This window comes from Panthera onca, chromosome A1, assembly GCF_046562875.1.
Source record: "Panthera onca isolate mPanOnc1 chromosome A1, mPanOnc1 haplotype 2, whole genome shotgun sequence".
NCBI lineage: Eukaryota > Metazoa > Chordata > Mammalia > Carnivora > Felidae > Panthera > Panthera onca.
In genome coordinates, this window is record NC_138339.1 from 211,214,840 (window position 1) to 211,230,838 (window position 15,999).

At 36.6% G+C, this 15,999-nt stretch overlaps 1 protein-coding gene across 1 annotated transcript in view; it reads right to left on the minus strand.

Moving 5' to 3' along the window:
* Positions 1–11,611: 11,611 nt before the first annotated feature.
* SUGT1 (SGT1 assembly cochaperone of MIS12 kinetochore complex) overlaps positions 11,612–15,999 on the minus strand; it is a 43,380-nt gene continuing 38,992 nt past the window's right edge. The window contains exon 13 of the mRNA XM_060637056.3: positions 11,612–11,737. Within this exon, the coding sequence (XP_060493039.1) occupies positions 11,636–11,737 (102 nt within the window). The 3' untranslated portion in view covers positions 11,612–11,635. The remainder of the gene's footprint in view (positions 11,738–15,999) is intronic.

Consider the following 15,999-nt stretch of genomic DNA (forward strand, 5'->3'; position numbering starts at 1 on the left):
TCTCTTCAAGCTATTCCAAAAAATGGAAAAGAAAACTTCCAAATTCATTCTATGAGGCTAACATTACCCTAACACCACAACCAAACACATCACAAAAAAACTAACTACAAGCCAATAACCCTGATGAACAAATATGTAAAAATTCTCAACCATTATTAGCAAAATGATTCAACAATACACTAAAAGGATCATGTACACCATTCAAGGAGGACTTATTTTAGAGATAGTTCAATGCTGCAAGGATGGTTCAATATTCACAATGTGATACACCACATTAACAAAATGAAAAATAAAAATCACATGGTCATTTCAACAAACACAGAAAAAACATCTGAAAGAATTCAACTTCAGTTCATGATCAAAATTCTCAACAAAATAGATTTAAAGGGAACATACGTCAACATAATAAAGGCCATATATGAAAAACCAGGAGCTAACATTATATTCAATGGTGAAAAACTGAAAGTTTTCCCTCCAAGATCAGGAACAAGATGACTGCCCACTCTCAACGCTTTTTAAGAAGTTGTTTTTTTTTTAACGTTTATTTGTTTTTGAGAGAGAGAGAGAGACAGAGTGTGAGCAGGGGAGGGGCAGAGAGGGAGGGAAACACAGAATCCAAAGCAGTTACTGCCAAGTGTGGAAATCCCTGCGATTCTGTACTTGTGCTATACTGATATGATGAAGTTAGACCTCATTATAGTTGGAGCTTTTAAGCTGGTCCTTCCTTCCAGAAGGTTTAAAGGTTTGGTTAAGAATATTGCCCAGAGCACAGAGATACTGAAGAAATTGATACAACATATAAGATTCAGAGTAGCATTTACATGTGATTCCAGAGGTTGTTTTGTATGGTGTATTATTACCCACCCAATCCTTTAAGGGGAACAGAGTGTCCCGTCCCGCCTGCTCCTTTAAGGGGAGCAGTGTGTCCCATTTTGTGGGTTCCTTTTTTTCCAAGGGGGTCATTTGAGTGTTCAAACAGAATAAACTTATTTTAAATTCATTGTAGAAAAAAAAAAAAAAACAAAACAAAAAACCTGTCAACACAGAACCTGACACAGGGCTCAAACTCATGGACTGCAAGATCATGACCCAAGCCAAAGTCGGACGCTTAACCAACTGAGCCACCCAGGCACCCCCACTCTCAACACTTTTATTCAACATGCTACTGGAAGTTCCAGCCACAGTAATAAGACAAGAAAATGAAATAAAAGGCATCCAAATTAGTAAGGAAAAAGTTGAACCAACACTATTTGCAGATGACATAATATTATACACAGAAAACTCTAAAGACTCTACCAAAAAACTACAAGAATAATAAATTCAGTAAAGTTACAGAATATAAAATCAATATCCAGAAACTGGTTACATTTCCATAAACAAATAATGAAGTAGCAGAAAGAGAAATTAAGAAAGCAAGTCCATTTACAACTGCACCACAAAGAATGCAATACCTAGGAATAAACTTAACCAAGCAGGTGAAAAGACTCATAATCTGAAAACTATAAAACACTGGTGAAAGAAACTAAAGATGACACAAATAAAAAGACATCACATCCATGGATTGGAAAAATATTGCTAAAATGTCTATACTACCCACAGCAATCCACAGATTTAAATGCTATCCCTATCAAAATACCAACCACATTTTCCACAGAACTAAAACAAACAAGACTACAAGTTGTATGAAACCACAAAACACCCCAGGCAGCCAAAGAAATACTGAAAAAGAACAGGGGCACCTTGGTGGCTCAGTCCTCAGACTTCGGCTCAGGTCATGATCTCACAGTTTATGAGTTCAAGTACCGTGTCGAGGTCTGTGCTAACCCCTTGGAGCCTGAAGCCTGCTTTAGATTCTGGGTCTCCCTCTCTCTGTCCCTTCCCTGGTCACAACTCTGTCTCTCTAAAATAAACATTTAAAAAAAAAAAAAAGAACAAAGCTGGAGACACCACAATCCCAGATTTCAATACATACTACAAAACTGCAGTAATAAAAACAGTATGGTATCAGCACCAAAACAGACACATAGATCAATGAGAACACAATAGACAGCTCAGAAATTAACTAATGCTTCTATGGTCAATTAATCTATGATAAAGGAGGCAAGAATACACAACAGGGAAAAGACGATCTCTTCAATAAATGTTGCTAGGTAACACTGAACAGCTCTAGGCAAAAGAATGAAACTGAACCACTACTTTCTTGTACTATACACAAAAATAAACTCAAGATGTATTAAAGACCTAAATGTGAGACCTGAAACCATAAAGCTCCTACAAGAAACATAGGCAGTGATTTCTTTGACATCAGCCTTAGCAGCATTTTTCTAGATGTCTCCTCAGGCAAGGGAAACAAAAGCAATATTAAACTAGGGATTATATCAAAATAAAAAGCTTTTGCACAGCGAAGGAAACCATCAAGAAAAGGAAAAGGCAACCTCCTAAATAGGAGAAAGTATCTGGAAACAATATATTCAATAAAGGGTTAATATCCAAATATATAAAGAACTTATACAACACAATATCCATTCTACACTTCACAGATCAAGGCATAATTTTGACTTTCAAGTCTTATCATTTAAGAAATATATTTCATAAGGCTATAGATGCCATCTATAGATAGTAATTCCTTTGATGGATCTGGGAAAAGTAAGTTGAAAACCTTCTGGAAAGGATTCACCATTTTAGATGCCAGTAAGAACATCTGTGATTCATGGGAAGAGGTCAAAATATCACCATTTACAGGAGTTCGGGAAAAGTCAATTCCAACCCTCATGGAAGACTCTGAGTGGTTCAAAATTTCAATGCAGAAAGTAACTGCAGATTTGATGGAAATAACAAGAGAGCTAGAATTAGAAGTGGAGCCAGATGTGACTGAATTGTTGCAATCTCATGATGAAACTTTAATGAATAAAGACGTGCTCCTTACAGTTGAGCAAAGAAAGTGGCTTCCTGAGATGAAATCTATTTCTGGTGAAGACGCTGTTAAGAATGTTGAAATGACAACAAAGGACTTACAATATTATATAAACGTAGTTGACAAAGCAGCACCAGGGTTCGAGAGGACTGAATCCAATTCTGAAAGAAGTTCTGGGTGTAACAAAACAGCATCACGATACAGAGAAATCGTTTACGAGTCAATTCACACGGCAAACTTCACTGCTGTCTTAAGAAATTGCCACAACCATCTGACCTTCAGCAACCACCACCCTGATGGGTCAGCAGCCATCAACATGGAGGCAAAACCCTTCACCAGCAAAAAGATGGGACTTGCTGAAAGCTCAGAAAATGGTTATTAGTATTTTCAGCGATAAAGTACTTTTTAATTAAGATATATGTATATAGTTGCAGACATAATGCTATTATACACTTAACTGCCTACAGTATAACGTAAACATAAATTTTATATGCACTGGGAAACCTCTATAATGTTTTCTCCCAAATGATAATATAGAAAAATTAACTAGCAATGCTCAACAATTGACCCCAGAAAAGGAAAACTAAAATCCGATATCTAATAACTGTCAGTTCAATAAAAGAACTGTGGTTTGGCCAAACAGTACAAACCCAGTCATACCAGAGGCCTTAAAATTTGCATACTGTATATGCTTTCAAATATAGCTCTTCTGATGAAATAACTTTTATGAACCAGTACTGGTAGGGAACTATCAATACAGATGCAAAAAGTACCTACTTTGCCTGCTCCACCTGCTCCAAATACAACCCAAGGAAAGTGACCTGTACTGTTCCCGGGTACTTTAAATTGCCCAATGGACAATTCAAAGTCTGGCAAATGGATTTCAATCAACCTCTCCCCTACCCCCAGTTTCATAGATAGAAATACGTTTTAGTCATGGTTTGTATGTTTTCTCACTGGACTGAAGCTTTCCCTTATTAGGCAGGCTACTGCCTTTTCTGTGGCTAAAATACCATTAGAAAAGACTGCCTCTATCTGGGGAATCCCCTTGAACTTCATAATGACCAGGGAACTTAGTTCCCTGGTCAAGGGTTTTAAAGACCTGTGCTTATTAGCCATTCTACAACACTTGCATTGTGCTTACCATCCTCAATCCTCAGCTAGTCAAATACACACTAATGGCATCATTAAGGTTCAAGTGGCAAAATTTGTAGAGACCCTTTTAAATATTCAGGCCAAGGGGCACCTGGGTGGCTCAGTCGGTTAAGCATCTGACTTCAGCTCAGGTCATGATCTCATGATTCATGAGCACAAGTCCTGCATGGGGTGAGCTCAAGCCCCGTGCTGACAGAGCTCTCTCCCTCTCTCTCTGCCCCTCATGGGATTCACTTTCCCTTTCTGCCCCTCACTCACTTGTGCCCACTCTCTAAAAAATAAAGTCATAAGATGTCATTAACACTGCATTTTTAGAATACATACATACATACATACCCAGGCCAAAAGCACTGCCATTAGTCTTTCAGAATCCAGAAACTCTCCCTCAAGACATCCAATCCATATGGCTCCTGCTTCTTTGATTCATAGTCAAGAAAAGGAAATATACTTTAATACTGTAAAGGCCTAATTACTTCTGTTGAAAATAACCATGCTCTGGTAGAACAGTCTTTCAACAGTGCACTCCTGGGAGACAAAGACCTCAAGCATCACTTCTTGTAACTCAGATTTAATCTATTGGAAATGACATCTCTAGAAAGACTCTTGAACTCTGTTAGAAAGGCTCAATTTTTCTACCACCAAAGAGATTTTTGGACCCATGTATCACTTCTAAACAAAGCACCAAACCCGAACTGGACTTGTGCACCAACTGGTGACCTGAAAGAAAGTATTTCCCAAGCAGGTGGCTTTCTGGGATGACTGCACCTATATACCTTCTTTTCCTTGCTTGTTCTCCCGTTTTCTTCTCCCTTTTTCATGGAAGGGTAATACTTCTGTCATCATTTCCCAATATCTTGCAAAAAGGGTAAGCTGCTCCAATTACTGGATTTGTTATCAGAAACCACTATCTGTCCATGACCCCTTAGTTTACCATGCAAGTAATTCTGTTGGAATCCCAGATGCAACTGTATGCCTGAATTGTTCCACAGGTCCTTTTTACAAAATTGAAATACTAAATCCACATACCACCAATCCCTGCCTCAATTTAATCCAACCCTAGGATGGGAGAATGTGATCCATCAAATACAGATTTGAAAGATACTGCACAGCAGTCACCATAAATCAGACCATTGCAGATTTGCTGTCAAACCCATGTATCTGGGTGGTCTTTCAATATAGAATACAGCATTTGAGTCTTGGCTGAATGATGCAAACACCTCTATATGGACCAATGGGTCCATAACTACTACTACTTATGAGGAAATCATATATATACACATTCCAGCTACTCCTTCACATGTGGTGGTTTTGGCAAATTGCCCCTATGCTTAGGTAACTTATCATCTTAACAGCTGGACAATGAAAGGGCAGTGTGCTCTTACTGTAATTACTGTTCTGTCTTCGTAACAATGAGAATCCTCCTACGAAGTCCAGCCCATTAAGCCTCCACAGTCACCTTGAACAGGAACTTCCTTGAGGCAAATAGGACTCCCAGTTTGCTTCCATAGAGATAGCCTTTCTCTCTTAGGCCAGAATAAGTGCTAATGACTGCATGATCAGAAATCTCTCTCTTAGGCCAGAATAAGTGCTAATGACTGCATGATCAGAAAGCTAGCCAACTTTGTAGCCAAGGCAACAAGCAGCGTACCAACAATGACTTGACTCACTGGCTAGAGCAGTTCTAGCTAATCGTATAGCCCTTGATTGTATACTTAATGAACAAGGAGGTATCTGTGTGACTGCCAATACTTCCTGTTGCACATGGATAAATTCCTCTGGGAAAGCAGAAATTCAACTGCACAAAATTAGGAAATTAGCACATTTCACCGAACAATCCATGGTCCTTTGATCACTTCAGCTGGTTACCTTCAGGTCTGGCCTCCTGGTTTAGAATCCTTGAACTGGACTTGTCATTATTACTTTTAATTTTGCTTTGTAGAACTGTTATTAAGCTTTGTACCCATGGCCACCAACCCTTTGTAAAAAACAATATGCCCAACAGGGTAATGCTAGCTCAACATTTTGAGCTGATCTCCCCACCCTTACAACACTTACAAGATACAGACTTTAAGTGGGAAATGCCCGAATTCCCCCTCCTACCCTTCCTTTTTACTCAAATGTGGCCTAAACGGTTTCCAACCTGGGTACTTTCTCTCCACTGTGAGACGTGACAACGAAAAAAGGTCCTTTCTGGTACTGAGGAACAAAATCACTAAATGCAGAAAACCTGAGTCCTGGTCATCCAATGAGAAACTGCCACATCTCAGCCAATGAGAAGTAACCACAAGCCTGAATTCTTCTCCTCCTCCAAACTTCCCTTCAAACTCTCCCTCCCAACCTCTTCCTTTCCTCTATAAAAGCAAGCCCCTCTCCTTCATTCCTAGAGTTGCCTACGGTTTGCCATAGTTTTCATGTTTCAAATTGCATTTCTTCTGCTATTCCCAAATTAACTCATTTTGGTGGTAAAATAACTCTTTTATTTTTAAGGCTGACATTCCCCCCCCATTCTTTGGTGAGAAAATAGGATTGATCAACTCTTGTAAAAACGTGAGCTTCTCTACACTGATGGAAATAATGGGACAGAATTCATAGTTTATAAGTGGCGTGATTTTGCAACTTGTTTTTATAAATCCTAAAAGTTTTACTCCGTTTTGACATTTAAATTAAAATGGAATTAAAACTACAAAACTTCTGAAAAGAAGTCCCTTAACATTCTACAAGTCTTTTAAAAATACTGCTGACAATATGTCTACATATTTAAGCTCTGTTTAACTAAAATAACTACCCATTCAAATTAAAGACTCTTTCTATGAACTCTTATGCTTCGAAAGTATCAAGTTTAAAAATTATACTAACAATTTTCAATTAACTGATACTTTCCTCAGACAGAATCTTGAATTTTACAGGACTGAACTTGTAACAAAAAGGCTTTCTATAGGATTTAAGCCTCTCAGCCTAAACGCGTATAAAATAATCTGACATAATCTATAATATTAAGCACTGCGCTTTGCACTTTATATATACAGGTACATAATTCTTTCAAAACCCTTGGAGTCAGATGTGTTTCTCAATTCAGAATTTTGGGTTTTAGAATACAATACAGATACAGCATTTATTTTTTAACATCAGCAGGATTTGTGCTAGCATTCTGTAATTAAACATATTAATATTTCTACATCAAAACAGGACTTCATATTGTAAGTTCACACACAAATTTAGTTTTTAGAGCCCTCTGGATTAAAATAAACTCCTTTAACTCCTAACAGCCTACAAGGTGCATATCATTATTATCCCAAGAATTGATCAGCATGAGGTGCCAGTCTTCCTATACTTGTAATAGTTGTTAAGTGTATCTCATTTGTCTGTAATTGCCTGGATTTAAAAAAAAACAACACAGCACCTTCAACACAAATCAAGACAACCTGCTTACCATACCTTCTATTAAGAAGAGGTTTGTATTCCCAATAGACTTTCCTAATTAAGAAACTGTTAATATTCTGACCTTTTTAAGAATATGCTTTCCCAGCCCACATACAAGTAGAATCAAACAGTTCAACTTGCACATTTTCTGCTTGTCAGACAGGTGATTAATAAAAATCACTCACTGCACACCCAACTCATAAACCTGAAGAGGCAGTTACAGCATGGCAGTGGAGTCTCACAGGCCTAGGTTCAAATCCCTGCTCTGTCACTTATCAGTGGAGTAAATGTGGGCAAGGAACTTAACTTTGACTTCATTTTTCTGAGATATAGTAAGATGTTATCACTACTTCACAAGGCTGTTATAAATGAGGTAGTGTATATATAACAGTGACACCTGGCCATATTTGTGTGGCCACATTTGTGTGGCCACATTTGTGTACCACAAAATGTACAGAAGAGTTACCACTGTTACTGCCCTAATGGATTGGCAACATATATAGGATTTTAGCTGATTTGGGGGGCAGGAAGTAGGTAGGCAGAGGTAGGAAGAGAGGCTAAGAGTTAATTTCAGAAACAATTTACAAGGATGGTCCAAACAGTAACAGTTGTGCGTAAATCAGTATTTCCAATTTGCCCACAAGTTCCCAGACATTTCCAAAATCAAATCTCTTGGTGTAAAATGAATCCACAATAGAATATGCATAGTTGCAGACAAAGGAACCAGATCAATGCTGATGATCTCTTACATACAACTACTTATAACTCTTTCTGGCACAGACACCATTATTTTGTCCTTTTAAGCTCTTACTATCTTCTCTCCTTGGTTCCTCTGAGCGACAGATAACTGAAATCCATATTCTTATGAGACTATGAAAGAGCAGGCATGAATGGCTAAAGGTAAACTTCTTTAGAACTGGTTACAATGAAAAGTAGCTCTCCTAACAAACCACTCACCCATCCAGAAATTTTCTGAATTATTTTTGCAAATGTCAGTAATAGCTACAAGTCAGAGAGATGCACACTAATCTGGACAAGGAAGATACCAATACAATTAGTAGATCTGCATTAGGCAGATCAGATGGTAAATAGGCAATACTGCTCTGAATCAGTGATAGATCTCAGAGATCAATGACCTAATCTGATATGTAGATAACTGGGGAAGGAGAAAAGAAAAGTAAAATGGGTAAGGATAGTCAAAACAGTATTTAGGTTATTGAACTAAATTAAAATGTCTACGTATTCACGTTAACATAGTTACATATCCTCATTTTAAATATTTGAAATTTATAAAACTTATAGACACATTTTTATAAGACAGTCCAATTTTCTCCCTTGTTCTACATAGTTAGCTCAGGAAAACAGTATCATTCAATATTCTGAAGTTAGTGAATACCATAAATCTAAGAGATGAGTATGTTTTTAAAAATGTAGTTATCAATGCAAACCATCCTTTCTCTCCATTTCCATATAAAGAAAAAGAAAACCAATTATTTTTTAAAGTTGGCCTGTAATTACCATGTTGAAGACTGAACTCTGTTATAGCTGGCAACCAAATCTGAAGGAGTTAGGACACAAGACAGAAAATTATCAAAATCGACTCTGATGTTTAAACTGTGGTACAGCCATCTAAAGAGATTACTTGATAGAAGAGTTCAAAGGAGTAGATTATCCCATTCAAAATTCTTTGAGGATAATGTGAGAATTCTGGGAAGTCATCAAGGTGCAAATGATTATAAAAATCAGGAGAACAGATGAAGAATCTAAGGTTAAGAAAAAAATGTATTCCAGGACTAATCCTTAGAAAAGAAAAGAAGAAATACTAAGAGAAAAAAAAAAAATGTATCTTCTGAACAAAAGTTAACCAGAAAACTAAGAAAACCAAATTTAAGAACTGAAAATGGAAATTTAGAAAGAAAGCGAGACCAATTAATAGCTGAGAATATAGAGGATAAGGATAAAGAGATTTTTAATTGAAATGGAGGGTTGCTGTTGTTTTTTAACTTCCTGGAGGCTTATAAATTCTCATTAACTAGAATGGTGAAAGAGAAACAGTACTCCAGAGTGGTACCTTATGCAGCAGTCTAATCCACTTCTCAAAAGTCCCTTCTTTACCCATAAATCTAGTGTACTTGTTTGAACCAGATCCATTTTATAATATAGTCATGTATATTAGGAACTCCATTTGGCTCAGCAAAATCCTGAATCCCAAACATTAAGCAAATCTAGTCAACAGACAAGCGTACTTTAGATACAGTATACCTTTTTAAAGTACAAGCAAAACTAGTACTAGAATTCTATTTTAAAACAGCCTCTATTACAACAGTGTCCTTGCTAAGAAAGAAAAAAGTTGCCCTTTAGTGGCAAAAATGTTTCTTATTTAGAATCATGGACTTTTAACTCTAAGACGCTAAAGATTATTTACAAATAATGAAGACAAAGACAGGCTAAACCTATTGAAGATTATAAAGCTACTTGACAGAGATTTGCTGGAGCTAGGGTTCTTGTCTCTGGTATAGTGCTGTATGGCCAACTTACGTCATCTGTAGCAAAGCCTCCCTACCCCTTAGGACTAATGGTATACCGAGAAACTGACATACAGAATACTAAAACTACTATCAAGTTTCCTCAAGATGAAAATGTTATAAATTCATGCAAGCAAGAACTTAATTTTACCTTTCCTTCAATATTGAAGAACAAAAAAAGTAGTCTGTAGCTGTAAGTGGGCGGAAGGACGAGTAAAAATTCCCAGGTGCTTACATAAGCTTGTGTAAGGTTTGGGCAAGGCTGGTTTATCACGCCACCACCATCCTCATGAATCCCCCTACATTTCAAGTCAAACAATTAGATGGAAGGGACTGAATTCCCACTCTTCTGAAAGTTGAACCAATGGTTGATTTGCCTCCTGTTCACCCTATCCCCAGCTATGAGGGCCCAGTAATACCATGTGCCACATTGTGAGACCTGAGAGACACCAACCTCTATGGCATTATAGTTAACAATTATGGTCAGAAAGCAAAGTCAGACCTACATGTCACCAACGGCCTACACTCTGTAACAGCTTAGACTGCAAAGTATTTTAATCATAAAACACTATTTTTCTGTCTCAAAACTATTTATAATGAGTTCCATAATTCTTTCATCAATAATTTTCTCTGTGCTAGATTATAAGCTCTTTGAAGTTAATGATCATGTCTTTACCTTTTGTATTCTCATGGTATCTATATACTCTAGAAACAGAGTACATACTAAATGTATACCTGTTAATTTACTCTCTCAGCAGCTACCCTAAACCACAGAAACCAAAGTAACCATGGGGACATGAGAAGGACTAATAAAGAAAAAATACACAAAAACAAAAAAACAAAACCCCAAACCAAACCAAACTACCAGTTATTTCAGGACTCCTGATGTGGCAGGAAAAAAAAAAAAAAAAAAAAACCAGCAAGAAGGTAAGTTGGGCTTTCCTGAATCACTATTTGGCCCAATTTCACAGATTATCCTTCAACACAGATAAATTTGCAGCATGTTAAACTCAGGTGTCTATGTTTTAGACAGGAATTTGGAAAGTAAGGACCAAAATCTCAGTGTAATTACAAATATTTCGCATATAACCAAACAGGAATTCCCTGTGATAATTTCTCAAAGTTCTCATTAAAAAAACTTAAGAAAAAGGTAAATAAACCAAACAACTTCATAGAAAAATTGTATTTACAACTCCATCCAAAAGCAGTTTTTAAAAGCAAACAATGTAACACTTGAAAAAAATCTATGCTCACCCAAAATTGCCAAGTCTAATAAATATTAACGTAATACTTCATCAAAAATAAGGCAATAACCCAAGATATTCATTAATGATTTCTCCACCTTCCATAACTAGGTAGAACTACTCTATCTAGTAGCAAATGATACTTCATTCCATTTCAGCATGTCTGAAATCCTTAAGGACAAAAGTGATAAAATAGGATCTTCATTCTTCATTAGACTCTTAGAACACTTGAAGGAAAATAATTTCTAAAGCACAAAGAGGTAAAGAGGTAAAACCTTTCAAAAAGATACTCGGTGTTCAAAATTCAAGAATGCAATATTAATACACAATGGGCATTAGGTGAATATATGCAATACAGTGATAGCAAATTAATTTATTTAGTACTTTTTCCATTCCATATCATCAGGAGGATTGATTTCAACTTTCCTTTTACCTACATCAGACCAGTTGGTACTCAAAACTGTACCACCAGACTCCATCTGCAATAAGAAATAAAAATAGATTAATCTCTGGACCATATAATCAAAATAGTATTTTTCTAAAAATGTTCCAAGCATAGAGTTCCAAATATAAGCTATGTTTGTCTCAATATAAACACAAGATATCATTTTGATTTAATCTTATGCTTTTCAGAGAAGTTAAGCATGTTCTCTACAACCTAAGAAGGAAACTCTAGAGTAAGGTACAAGCCATCATGTTCATACACACTGTCTTATTTCCTTCTGCTAATCAGCACTGAGGCGTAATGTGGAACATCTACCTTTTGATGAAAATACAATTGGCTCCCAAAGAAAATTCTTAATCTCTTTCATTAAAGATAGTAGAGACCAGGCAAAGTAAACTCTTTCTATAGTAGCTGAACAGAACTTTAAGAGACCCTTCTTAAAGCTCTGTGACAATATATACCAGGGAACATGGAATTTTTTTCAAATCACACACAGGTGCTTAATATCAGTATCTCAGTAGAGAACCGGTTATCGATTTACCATCTACAGAATATACCTCCTACCAACAACCCTAGCATATTCATAAATACATTTTAAAAAACTTCTAGACATTTGTTATCTTAATGGAATAAAAATTCATCGACTTGGATGATAGCAAAAAACGTGAATTATTAAAATCTAAACATTTTTACAAAACCAGTTGTGTTGCTAGCAAATGTATAAAGTTATACAATTACACTGGAACCTTGATATAACCCCATGCCCCACACTCTCTGTCAAGCTCTCTTACATGGGTTCCTTTGCATGGGATATTCTCCATCCCAGTTTTCTTTCTATTCTTTAGTTACCCTCTAAACATGACCTATCACCATTTCTCTGTGGCCTCATTTGACCCTAATCAGGACTCTACCCTTGTAGGATTTGTACTCTGCATGAAAATAGTTACCATTAATATAATACACATCCCACTACTGTTAGAATTTTAAGGATCTGATTTCTTTTATACCTGCTTCCCACCCTTGGTTCCAACTAAAGCTGAGAGCTCCTACAAAGCAAGAAAACTATCTTACCAACACTTACATACTAGATCTAAGCACAATCGTTGAGCACATGGCAGGCTTCAAATAAAATACTGATACCTATGTTTGTAAATGGTATGTTTGTAAATGGTCTGCATGTGGGAACAGACCTATACTTGAATCAAACTACATGGTGTATAATGCGTATTTCAAGTAATGCCTTCTTTCATTAAGATGTAAGTGCTTGTAAACATATGTTAGCAGCATATGGGAAGAGCCCTGTGCTTATCTCACTAAACTACACTGTGTATACACTGTTGTTCAAGTAACATCTTCTCTCATTAACACAAACCCACTAACACCCTAAATCCCAATCCTAACCCCTAAACCTAACCCTAAAACCCAAACCCTAAACCTAACTCTAACCCTAAATCAAACCCTCTGGAGAGTTCTCTAAACTTCAGGATATAAGGAACATACTCTCACCCTGCCATAAACCCTAACCTAACCCTACATCTGAGGAAAAAAAAAAAAAGAGAAAGTAGTGGTATATATACAATGGAGTATTACTAAGCCATAAAAAAAAGAATGAAATCTTGCCATTAACAATGACACGATGGAGCTAGAGAGTAATACGCTAACTGAAATAAGTCAGAGACAAATACCACATGATTTCACTCATTATGTGAAATTTAAGAAACAAACCAAAGAGCAAAGGGGAGAAGAAGAAAAAAAAGAGAGAGAGAGGCAAACCAAGAAAATAGCCCCTTAACTATAGAGAACAAACTAACGGCTACCAGAGGGGAGGTGGGTGGGGGCATGTGTTAAACAGGTGATAAGGATTAAGGAAGGCACTTGTGATGAGTACCAGATGTTGAACAGAAGTGCTGAATCTCTATTTTATAAACCTGAAACTAATATTGCATGTATGGTAACTGAAATTTAAATAAAAACTTAAAAAAATAAATAAATACAAACTTTATTTTTTTTATTTTTGAGACAGAGAGAGACAGAGCATGAATGGGGGGAGGGTCAGAGAGAGAGGGAGACACAGAATCGGAAGCAGGCTCCAGGCTCCAAGCTGTCAGCACAGAGCCCGACGCGGGGCTCGAACTCGTGAACCACGAGATCATGACCTGAGCCGAAGACGGACACTTAACTGACTGAGCCACCCAGGCGCCCCATTAAATACAAACTTTAAAAAGAAACAAACTACTCCTAAAAAGACTACAGAAAGATTTAATTTCAAATTTGATATTTACTCAAGACATCTGTTTCCCCAATTTAGCATTTCCCTCAGAGTATTTTATACATGTTGGTCTTTTTGTCCCAATTAGACTGGGAGATCAGAGTCTATTTTGTTTGTTTTCCCACAGCACGTGGTATGTTCTAGGTCAATGCTGACAAAGGGTGGCTTGTTTTATGGGTGTAGATGGTTCAATTACTACTAGCAAAGCCTCTGTATGAAAATGGATGCAGATTCTATAATCTTTGAAATTTTATACAATATTCTGTCCAGCACACTCTTAAAAAAGTCAATATTGAAACTGACTTCTCTTCCTGGGGGACACAGGGTAGATGTACTTTAGCCAATTCTTCCCATAAAGTACTATTAAAAATCTCTGACATTACACATATGTAAACAGACATAAGAAAACTCTAAAAGATGAAGGGAAGTAAACAAATCAGCTAGGGACCTTGGGAGCCAGGGAACAACATAATATGGTGGTGAGTCTCTGGGTTTTCTTTTTTGTCTCATGTCTTACAGCTGCTGCTGAAGAAGCTGGAAACACTAAGAGGCACAAATAAAGCTCCAACAAAAACCTGATTTCTCTAGCAAAAAAATTAGACAAAAAGACCACTCAGGAAGACAGAAAAGTTTTAGATTATAATCACTCCACTGCAGCTAAACACCACAGATAAAAACTATGGTTCCATTCCCACCCAAGGCCAGCAAAGGCTGAGTGGGAAGCCTAGACTTCCATCCATGCTGGGCTACCATGAACCCACCTCCTCTGCCACCTGTGGTGCCAGTGAAAATCACATAGATATAATATCTATCCCATTGCCAACAGTAACAAGGGGATGCCTGAGATGTATAAGGAGGCTGATTAGGGTATCTGGATTTCTACTTCCATCTAGCAATAATGAAGGAATGCCCTCCCTTCCTCTGCCAGAGCGGCTGGGCAAGAAAGCCAACTGAGATGGAGGGGTGAAATAAGATCCAGTCTCACAGCAGAACATGAAAATGTCCAGGTTTCAAATGAAAATCACTTGTTGTTGGTAAAAAAAACACCAAGAACCAGGAAACTTTCATACTTTTTTTTTTAAAGGCAATCAATAGATGCTAATGTTGAGATGACAGAAATGTTAAAATTATCTGATAAAGATTTTAAAGTAGTCATAGTAAAAATGCTTTAACTGAGAATTATGAAGTTACTTGAAAAAAATAAATAGAAAAACTCAGCAAAGAAAAAAAGACACAAAAAACAGTCAAACGGAAAGTTTTAGAATTAAAACTACAATTGAAATAAAAAGGTAAGCAGATAGGCTAAAGAACAGATAGGCTAAAGAATAGAAGGGATAGAGAAAAGAATCAGTGATCTTGAAACCAGGACAATACAGATCACTTAATCTGCACAACAAAGAGAGAAAAAAGATAAAATGAAGATAGTCCCAGGGATGTGCGAAAATTCTAACAAAGTATTTAACATTTATATCATCAGGTTCCAGGAAGGAGACAAAGGAGGCAGAACTGAAAAATTACTCAACAAAATAATGGCCGAAAATTTCCCAAATTTGTCAAGACACCTAAACCTACAGATTCAACAAACCCCAGTCAGCATAAACCCAAAGAAATCCTTGCTGACAGAAAATCTGTCATGAGCAGATCTAAAAGAATGGTTAAAGAAAGTTCTCTAAAGAAAGAACAAATGACAGAATCTTAAAACATTACAAATGAAAAAAGGTAAAAATATAGGTAAATATAATAGAATTTGTTTTTTCTCTTGAGCTTTCTAAATTACGTTTGATGGTTAAGTGAAAATATAACACTGTATGATGTGGTTCTAAATGTACGTAGAGGAAATATTTGTGAAAATTATAAATGAGAAAGGGTAAAGAACATAGAGGGAGGTCTGGTTTCTATACTTCACTCAAACTGACAAGAAAAATGACACCAGTAAACTATGATAAGCTATGTATAATATGGCTACTGTAATATCCAGAGCTACCACTAAAAATGCTATACAAATAAGACACACTAAAAAATATACA